The sequence below is a fragment of the Hyperolius riggenbachi genome, chromosome 8 (assembly GCF_040937935.1).
Source record: "Hyperolius riggenbachi isolate aHypRig1 chromosome 8, aHypRig1.pri, whole genome shotgun sequence".
Lineage (NCBI taxonomy): Eukaryota > Metazoa > Chordata > Amphibia > Anura > Hyperoliidae > Hyperolius > Hyperolius riggenbachi.
This window is the reverse complement of record NC_090653.1, coordinates 64,749,756-64,760,610: the sequence shown is the minus strand read 5'-3', so window position 1 is coordinate 64,760,610 and position 10,855 is coordinate 64,749,756. Positions and strand designations below refer to the sequence as shown.

Sequence of the window (10,855 nt, the reverse complement as noted above, 5' to 3'; positions counted from 1 at the left end):
TAATGCGAAAATTACGCGAAAATTACGCTTACGCGAAATCCTTCTTCATTACGATTATGTACTTACGGCCATAATCGTAATTACACTAATTACGCGAAATTTCGCGAAATCGTAATTAGGTCATTACGCTCATCTCTACTTGGTGTAACTAATCACCTTTTTTTGTTGTTGTTAGGCCACTGTGCTTCCATATGTGATCAGTTGTTTAGTTCAGCATAAAAACAGCTATTTCTGGAGCATTCCATAGTTTGGTATTGCAACTGAAAACGAACAATCAACTCTGGGTGTCAAGGCACTGTAAAGAGATCTCGGGAATAAAGATTGGTACAAGCACAAGATGGGAGATGAATAAAAAAAAAAAAAGCTTTATCAATTCCTAGGAGCACAGTAAAGTCTATAATTTTAGAAGTGAAAAGTGTTTGGTACTGCTAAGACCCTTCCCTGATAAAGGCCGTCCCTCCAAAGTGGAAGGAAGAGTAAGAGGGTACTTTCACAATACACACGTTATGTGGTGCATCCTGAAAAATAGTGCAATGTTGTTAGTCGCATCATGCGTTACAAGTTCAAAGCGATGAATACAGCCAAACATACAGTCCATAGAACTATGCTTCACTGCAACTGAAACCCATCAACTGGTGAAAACACACCAACACACACTGCTATGGCTATTGCTATGCCCTTGCTGTTAGACTAGTTAAACAAAAGTGTATTAGAACTGCTGTGGCCACAAAACAAATTCACATGCGGCAATTTGTTTTATTTTAAAACCTTTATTTATGGCAGTTTAATTACATTATTTCATTCAAGAACCTTCTTTCGCTCTAGGTGTGACCAATAGTTCTGCAGTTTTACATATCTGCCACAGTACCAGCTTCTCCTTCCTAAAACTTAAAAACTGTGGAAGTGTGTAGTAAACAAACTAAACCTTCCTCTCCTTGAGAACATTTCTGCTGAAAGGAGATACAGTACAACAAATAAAAAGGTATTTGTCTGACAGTGTTTGAGAGGGGAGCTTACCAACAGCCTTCTAAAAAGGTACTCACTTCAGATACACTTATCAGCTTCTTATTGCAATCCATCAATGATTCCTTTGGACCCCTTATGGATGCATTATTGTGTCCCTGACCGTAAAAACATTTCTTAACACTACAAGACCAAAGTTAGCTCATCACTGACTTTAATTTACAGAGGTTTTGAAACAAAAGGTTTTTTTTTTCAATATGTACACTATTAAAACAAAATTCTTTATTTTACATATAAACATTTAATACAGAATCAGTCCATAATGCTGATTTTGCAGCATGCATCTGTATGTGCTGCTCCATTCAGTGTAGTGCAGGTCACTAATATAGCACACAGCATGGCAGGTTGTGGTAGTACAAGGCATGCAAGCTCTGTAATAACAGCGCAGGAGATTTTGGCGCAGCCGGGGTCACCATAGACCGTAATAGGAATTACGGCTTTATTGGCACACAGTCAGTAACTGCGGCGCTGTCAGAAGACGGAGTTGAAGTTACTTTTAAAACGTAATTCAGCCGCCAGCAATAGATGGAAGCCGAATTAAATAATTCCACACCATCAAAGTGGACCTGGAGGGGGAATAGTAATTAACATCGCTGGGACTTGTGCAGCAGCAGGATAAGCCATATACCGGCTGTATCCTGCGCCCAAGTCTCCCGCCACCGATTTCATATGTATGCCATGGCATGGCCAGCCATGCTGTATAAGGACACGGGAGGGAAGAGGCGCCCAGATAGTGAGAACATTTTGTTAAAACAATAAATGAAAATGCAGTTTTCTGTTTTTTCCCATAGGCAAAAACGTATCACATTTGACAAACCATGTTAAATTAATGGGCTGTTTTTCCTCAAATGCGGTTTTTGCATGTGAAAAAAAAAAAAAACAAATGACAGTCTATCTGCTACTTTCCAGGCGGTGCGCACGATTTCACATTTAATTATGATCAGAGTTCATGTTTATTCACACATGGCATCTGGAAAAACGCACATGCGAAAAAAAGGAACGCAGGAAGTCAGCAGGCAGAGTATAGAAAACGTATAGAAATTAAGGCTAGCTGAATGGTAGGGTTATCTTAATAAAACTGCATTACAAATGGCATCATGCAGACCTCATAACTTTTTGAGATAAAAAAAGGGACACTTAAGCCACACCCCTTGGCCATCCTACTATTAAGATTTCATAGGAAAAATATGCTGTTTTATAAATGACACCACACTAGTCCTTTCTATCCTGTTTGATTTTCCTTTATACTAACATTTGAAAAATAAGAAATATATCAATTTAAGGATGGGAATAAAGTTTAGAGAAGGATTTTTTCAGTAGAAAAATACATATACTGTATTTACATAGATCTGTACATCAGTCCTAAAAGAGGGGCAAATGAGAAAGACAGAGGGACAGGGTTCCAAAAGAGGGACAGTTGGGCGCTATGAATGATCATGGGAAGAGGGTGTGGCTTATACACAGCTGTAACCACTAGTGATTAGTATTATGATAGAGAACAGAGGCGCCAAAAGGATAAAAACAATATTTAAAAGTTTTAAAATGATTGTTTAGGAGGCAGTGGTGGACTCACCTCCCACATGCAGACACAACAACTGTGTATTCACAAAAGGGATATTTATTGGTATACTCCAAAAAAGATCGCAATCTTTTTTGGAGTATACCAATAAATATCCCTTTTGTGAATACACAGTTGTTGTGTCTGCATGTGGGAGGTGAGTCCACCACTGCCTCCTAAACAATCATTTTAAAACTTTTAAATATTGTTTTTATCCTTTTGGCGCCTCTGTTCTCTATCATAATACTGATTGTATCCATCTTTGGTGGAGGGGGATACCCCTTCTTGTTTTTCAAGCCTACAGAGAGCGACTTCTTAATCCTGAGTGGGGACAGGCTAATCTCCTCACCTGCCTATACAGTGGTTGCCTGGAGGTAACCCTGGTTTGTGAGTATACAATTCATACTCTTTCTAATTATCCAATTAACTTGACATACTACACCATATCGGGCTCTCGGTTCTTTTTTCCACTAGTGATTAGTGCCAGAGCTCCACTCATTTCCTGCCATGCACCCTGAATGCTATTTGGCTTCTCAACTCACCTGAGCTGTACTAGACAGAGTCATCTTTAGGCTGTGAGGCTCATAAGATAAGGTATTTCAGCAAAGCCAATCTATTTAGTCTACTATATAAATGCATCTCTCCAGTAGAGTATCAATCTCTGCACACAAGATAATGATAGTAATCGCATCATATTTTCCACTGTCCATACTATCTTCAAACTCCATAACGGCATCTAATGCGCCATGCTACAGGGACACTACTTATAAATAAATGAAAACAAACAGCGTTCTTACTCAATAAATACAAATGCTGCCGGAATCTACAAGTCCTCTTTGTAAGTTTGAAATATTCAAAAACAAGAGCAGCAGTCATGTTAAAACACCCCATGCTTGATTGAAGGCTTACCAGCTGTTGCCAACTCAAGTTATAAGGTAGCAACAATCGCACAGATATATGGTATCCTCTTTTTAGTTGAACACAGTTATCAATACCAGAAAGATCACCAGAACCACAAGTGTTTGGCACATTAATAATCAAAAATTCAGTTAAATCAAGTAGTAGAATGCGTGTGATAAAATAGATCAGATCTGGTGTTGCTAGTTTCCCACTCAACCGGTTTAGCTGCTTAGCATCCTCAGGTATCCGCAGCTAAACTGGTTGGTGGGAGACTAGCAGCACCAGATCTGATCTAATTTATCACGCCACGTTCTATTATCGGAGTAGCCTAGGCCACGGGTCCCTGTATGTGTGTTTTTCTACTTGATTTTACTGAATTTTAAATGCTCAACCCCATTGAAGCAGTTTACACTTCGAGGCATATATTTGTTTTATTTATTGGATGGATGCCTGTTGACTACAGTATATGATGGCTTCCTGATTTGCTAAACAATAGTCAAACACTTGGGTTTGATGATGTCTTTGTCATTGTTAACCACTTGACGACCGCAGTGCTAAACCCCCCCCTAAAGACCAGGCCATTTTTCAATAAATAGGCCACTGCAGTTTTAAAGTGACACTTAATTCAAATGAAAAAAAAAAAAATTTACTCACCTGGGGCTTCCCTCAGCCCCCTGCAGCTGATCGGTGCCCTCGTAGCCCCGCTCCGATCCTCCTGCCCCCGCCGGCGGCTACTTCCGGTTTCGGTGACAGCCGCCGACAGGCTGGGAACGCGAGTGATTCTTCGCCTTCCCTGCCACAATAGCACCCCCTATACTGCTATTGCGGCAAGGAAGGCCGCAATAGCAGTATAGGGGGTGCTATTGTGGCTGGGAAACCGGAAGTAGCCGCCGGCGGGGACAGGTGGATCGGAGCGGGGCTGCGAGGGCACCGATCAGCTGCAGGGGGCTGAGGGAAGCCCCAGGTGAGTAAAACTCATTTTTTTATTTGACTTAAGGTTACCTTTAAGGGCTCGCTGCAGGGCCACACAACTCAGCACACAAGTGATTCCACCCCCTTTTCTCCCCACCAGCAGAGCTTTCTGTTGGTGGGGTCCGATCACTCCCTTAGGTTTATTTTTTTTAAGTAAATATTTATTTCTATTTTTTCCTAATGTCCTTTTTTAAAATTTTTATGCTAGTCCCTCCCACCCTCTCCCCACCAACCAATCACTGTGATTGGCTGTAATAGGCTTCAGCCTAAGACAGCGGTTCACCCCCGAGCCTACCAGGGGGACAGTCATGTCACACGCCTGTCCCCAGTACAGCGCTGTCTTAGATCGCAGCGATGTACAGTGATAAAAGACTGGGAGGCTGATGACGGAGAAGCGGGGATGTGCGCGCAATCCCCTGCAAACTCCGCCCAAGGACTTTCCGATCGGTGTAAGGCGATCCTGGGGCTGGCACCGCATGCACGCCCATCGGCGTGACGCGGTCGCCAAGAAGTTAAAGAAGTCGTTCTGGTGAGGTTTCTGGTATTCACAACCTTAAATCAAAAAGTGGTTCTGATGATCTTTCTAGTATTGATAACCTTAGATCGACTAAAGAAAAGATACCATATATTTGTGCTGTTGTCGCTACTTTATAACGTGGGTTGGCAACAGTTGGTGAGCTTTCGATATTTGGGAGCACCGTAGTGATCAAGCACAGGGTGTTTTAACACAACTACTGTGCTGGTTTCTGAATAGTGTAACAAACTGAATGTATGTCCAGTCTAACAAGTTACATTGATTCTCCCAATAGCTCATTCATGATCTTTGGCATAAACAATAAAAATCTACGCGCTTTTGTATCTCTCACCTTCCTTTTGTTCCCTTACAAACTCACTCTGTCATTGACTTGTGGGCTAATTCTTAAATTACACGTCAATTGCTGCTTTAAAAAAAACTATGTACGTTATATACATCATAGACAGTTAGTTCTGGGTGGTCTGGCCAGTATATAAAATAAATATCAATGTCCTCAATTCAGATGGAGCTCCAAAGACTACCAGCCAACTTATGACCCATGGGAGCAGCAATGATTGATATGTGGCTACAAACCACATCTATGCCTTCCATTTATCAAGACCAGTTCTCGTCTCCACAGTGATTAGTGATTGCCCCAGAAGTCTGTTCTCCCCAGTGTCTGGTTACGTGGGTGGAGGTCCATTAACGTAAGTCAGCATTAGATGCCAGGAAAACCGCTGCCAGGAGCAGCTTGGGCGTCCCACAGGAAGGACGAAGAACAGTCCACAGAGGAGAAGGAGGATGACTGTTAAAGGTGCCAAACACCTCCGGAACCTAAGAGAAGCTTGCTGTCCACAGGGGGATTTCTCAGACTTCAGATAGGTGACATCATCCCTGTGAGGGTCATAAGAAATACAAATATTATGCTCCAAGCAAACCCATTGTATAACATACAGAATTTTGTGCCCTAACACATGTCAGACAGTTACAATATGGAAAGAACCGTGTAAAGGCTCGTACCAATGCTTAGCCTGCTAGTTCTGATTGTTCTTCCAGCCATAGCTCACCCTCCTGGATTTTTATTTGTTAGTATTGATGAAACTGTACCCCCCCAAATGTTCGAAATGTAGGTTGTGGCAGGGAGGGTCCTTTTTTTTTTTTTTTTTTTTAAAGAATTATTTTTTTTGAATCTTAAAAGTTTTACATACAGCAATACAAAACATTGCATTACTAAACATTGTTAAACCTGTGTAACTAAACTAAGTTAGAACTGTGGCTATCAGTCAAAAGATGAGATGCTGTCCAGAGAGGGCAGGAGCCCATCCTGGGGAGCAAAATCTAGCAGATGAAACCGCCAGAATCCGTTCCTTCCTGGGCCAATCATTATTATTATTTAGTATTTGTATAGCACCGACATATTCCGCAGCGCTGTACAGAGTATATATATATATACCGTAGTCTTGTCACTAAATGTCCCTCGGAGGAGTTCACAGTCTAGTCTCCCTACCATAGTCATATCTCTATATTGTGTTGTGTATGTATTGTAGTCTAGGGACAATTTAGGGGGGGTGGGGGGGGGACCAATTAACCAACCAACTTATCTGATCATACGCCATAATACATGCTACATAACTACGCTTCAAAATTTCAGGATGTTATAATTTGGTCATCAAATTGCAATCTATAAAAAGAGGTAGGGAAGGCTAATTTACCTGTGTGACGTCTGCTCCATGCTGCACTTCATCCCCATAATACTTCCTCCATTCACTGTGGAAGTCCTGTGGTGAAGCAGGAAGTTCCAGGGGATGGAGCACAGCATGAAGCTTAAGATGCCACATAGGTAAATTAACCTACCCTGTCATGACCTGCATCTCGGACTCAAGCAGGGACAGTTTAGTTTCTTGTGAAACTGTGCTCGCTCATCTCTAATTTGTAGTACGGGTGACTTTGCCATTCCTCAAAATTTTCAGATTTACAGAGAAATTACCTTTGGAAAAAAGTCAGTAATGCACTCAGGGATTGCGACATAGAACAGAAAGCTGCCGGAAGAGTGAGCATTACTTCCCCAGCTCCTCCCTCTGCTGCTGTGAGATGTACTTTTTGCATCCAGCAACTTAGCAGTCATCTTCCTGCCTATTTCATCCCTGCTCTGTGTATAATAAGGCATCTTACCCTTCCCGCAGCCTCCCCAGTGTGTATTAAAGTGTAACTGTCGGCATCAAAATAAATTCTTTATTTTTATCTGGTAAACAAGTAATAAGGATGGTAACCAGGCAATTCAAAAGTTAAAATCACTGTTACTTTTCTTGTTGATAAATGATCATTCCCCAGTTTACCTGATTCTTATTTGGTAAACAAAAAGGAAGTTGCAGGGCATGCTGGGTTGTCTTTTTTTGCTTCTATACTTCCCCTCAGACTTAACTAATGCAGCCTGATTGCCTGAAGCCTCTTTCCCTCCTGTTTTCCCCTCCCTAACCTCTGTTCCTCTTTTATTGGCCAATATTTCTCATGCTGAGACAATGCACTTTCTATAGTGAAGGGCGGGTAAATCAGGCAGAGGAGAGTAAGGGAGGAAAGGACATCAGGATTGGCTTCAAAATAGCCACACTTAAAATGGGAAATGGTAAGAAAGATGTTTTCTTTGAAGAAAAATCATTTAAATCAAAATGTGGACAGTGCAATACATATGTTATGTAAGTAGAGGTTTTTTTTCTGAGATAGTATAGTTGACAGCTCCTCTTTATTAAAGAGTGTGTGAACCTCTTCTTGCCATCCATGTCTGCAATAAAAGCATTTCTTGATTCTTTTATTTAAATTAGTTGTATTTAAAACACTGCAAATCGTGTGCGGAGGGATAAATGCTTTATAACACGTTTAATAGAAAGCAGATTTACAGGAAGATTATAGGACTCTACTGAGCTGCAGTGCTTGCCACAAAGAGTTGATCTCTTAGCAAGTGGATGGGGTGATGTGACTGGCTCTGTGCTTATAGGGAAAGAGTGGTTGATGCTGCTTTTCAGCTCCTCCATGGCGGATCTGCCACCCTGCATGTTCCACTTATGCAGGATTACAGAGTATGCAATACTCCTAAGATATAGAACATGGTTGTTTCCTGTAGATTCTCACAACAGACCCTTTTTGTGTTTTAATTAAGAGGACAGTTAATAGTACAATCAATTTATTCAGTACAAATGAAGGGGAAGGAAATACCCAGATATCTATACAGTATGTACAGATAATGGTCTTACACCAGGCATCAAGGAGGGGATCTTCGACCCTATTCATCATCAACATTCAATGTTTTAAAAACAAATCGCAAATACCTTCTGTTTTAAGAATGCAAACTTTTGTTTTGCATAACATTTTTAGTGGGCTTTTTGGTCCTTTGTATCCCCCCTTACACACTCCCAGGAGTTCTGGTTCACTATGAGCTTGCTGGGTAATCTGTAACTCTGGGTGTTTCCAAGTCCTACCCCATAGAGCCACATTAATCCATGCCATGCACTGATGAGGATGAACCAATCCAAAACAGTCAGCATGCATGTTTTATTATTATGGCTCTTTACAATTAACAAGCTGACATCATAGCATTCCAGTGGTTCTGGAGGTGTGGTTAGCTTACAGGGACAACAAATGATGATTTGCATATTCAGCAGTGATGCATTGTGGGAGACATCATATGCTCACTCCAATCTGAATAATCGCAAATACCATCTGTTTTAAGAAGGCAAACTTTTGTTTTAAGGATAAAACACACCTTCAGCCAGGCACTGAAACATCTGTCAGTTAGCTAGACCACAGTTCCCCAACCCTGTCCTCAAGTACCACCAACAGTACATGTTTTGCAGAAAAACACAAACATTCACAGGTGGGGTAATTAGTGTCTCAGCAGAGCTGATTAACGCCCTCTGTGGATTTCCAAAAAACATGCACCGTTGGTGGGCCTTGAGGACAGGGTTGGGGGAACACTGGTCTAAACCACTGGCTGTAGTAAGTAAATTACCCATACTTTTAAGCATCTTGGTATTTCCTTCACCTCCTTTGAACTGAAGAAGTCACTGGCACTAGAAATGAAATGTCCAAAACTCAAAGAAAACTGTCCAGCTGAAACAACCTTTTATTCTTTGGATATGTCATGAGCTGGTTAAATGAGCTTCTTCTAAACAGACATGCAATAGAGCTTCTCACCCGCTATCCATGAGAATAGAAACGTCTCGCCTTGCAGGGAGGGGCTTCTTTTTCGCAGGCTATGACCCAAAAAAAGGACAGTTATTAAAAAAGCAATACAGTAAGGCGTTAACTAGCCTACAAGCATTTACAGCTGTTATTTTTGGGGGAAAATGTATTTTTTTGCAAACAACAACAAAAGGACCATAAGTATGCAAACAATTTTTTACCAGCGAGAAGTAGACCTATAGGAGAATCATATGCTTGTAAAGAACACAGGAAATATTTTTGCCATTAAAATTACATCACAGCCGCAATGATGGATTAGGAGCTGTTGAAGTGAACACCTGTGTGAGCCATACAAAATTACAGTACAATCTCGTTATTTTAAACTCTGGTATAGTATACTACCTCTCCAGGTCCCGGCCAATCTCTATTATAAGTCTATAGGAGCAATGCCTGATATAGCAAACCCGGATATTATAAAACTCCTGCTATAGGAAACATATTTTGGGCCCCTACGTGATGCTGACTCTGGATACAGTAAACAGTGGGCGGTGCATGCGTCATACGTCAGTGTGAAACCCATGGTCTGCTGCGCTCTTCAGGCTGGCTGCTGGTGAGTTGATGCCTGATAACATTTGTAAGACAAGAAGAAAGGCCCCGGTGCTGGATATACAGTACTGTACAAATAAGCAGCCTGGGGAGAAATGTAGGAATATTGTGAATGTAAACAAAAGGATGCAGAGTTACCACTTCCACTTTGCAATCACTGATAAAAGTATTGTCACAGTCCTCCCATGGGATTGTACACACTATTGGGTATCTCTTCCCTTGTTAGCGATGACTCTTTTGGTAGCGTGTGGAGTGCAGTACAGGCTATTTTCACTTGTAGTGCAGATTAGAGTGGGCCTACTCGCTGCAAAACCAAGGAGAGTGTAGAGGAGAGTGTGAAGTCCCACCCACAGAGGTATTGGAGCCACTGGCATTACAGATGCGAGTGGCTTACCATGATTGGCTGAATTTTGAAGAGAGGCTTTAGCATTGGCTCAAGTGTGAGCAGAAAGTTTTGCAGGACAGGTGCTGCAAGTCCCGCCCGCATGGGTATTTGAGCTGCTCATAGGAAGCGAGTGGCTGCCTCTATTCAGTACAGCTGCAATTTTTGATAAGCTATGGCTACCGTACCAGCAATTTGTCCAGCCTGGTTATGCAGCCCTAAGGTATACTCAAGCCTTGTAGTCCACCAAATGTGCAAGTGCTTGCACTGTACCTCGAATGGGAGGACAGAGTTGCTCCTTTGCAGCCAAAAATATACCAGGGCATGCTGGGCCATTTTTAGGATATATAGTACATTTCTGATAATAGTAAACCCCTTTTCCTGGTCCCTTGGTGTTTACTATGACAAGATTATATGATACAAGGGATCGACTTGAATGCCGATGGAATTGGAAGGAAATATGCAACGTAGAATGGGGTAATGTTCTGTAGGGGCGATTGCCAACTGCCTACAGCTAGGACCTGTGTGAAAGTGGAGGCAGGTTCTCCCTTGTGGAAAGGGGAGTACATTGGGTACTATTTTTATGACCAGGGAACATCAGTGCGGATGAGAATACCATAGCAATATATTTAACAATAGTGGTATTAATTTAAAACAAAAAGTAAACTAAGAACATAATAGGATTGTAATCACTTAGAGTAACTAAGGTTTTTATATGTGACTC

At 41.6% G+C, this 10,855-nt stretch overlaps 1 protein-coding gene across 4 annotated transcripts in view; it reads right to left on the bottom strand.

The window, feature by feature from the left end:
• Nucleotides 1-4,463: 4,463 nt before the first annotated feature.
• The window catches only part of LOC137528849 (nesprin-2-like), a 132,577-nt gene continuing 126,185 nt past the window's right edge, over nt 4,464-10,855 (bottom strand). For all 4 annotated transcript variants that reach the window (XM_068250518.1, XM_068250517.1, XM_068250519.1 and 1 more), the window contains 2 exons: nt 9,156-9,214; nt 4,464-5,861 (listed from right to left, as the gene is read on the bottom strand). In XM_068250518.1, the coding sequence (XP_068106619.1) occupies nt 5,651-5,861; nt 9,156-9,214 (270 nt within the window). In that variant the 3' untranslated portion in view covers nt 4,464-5,650. The remainder of the gene's footprint in view (nt 5,862-9,155; nt 9,215-10,855) is intronic.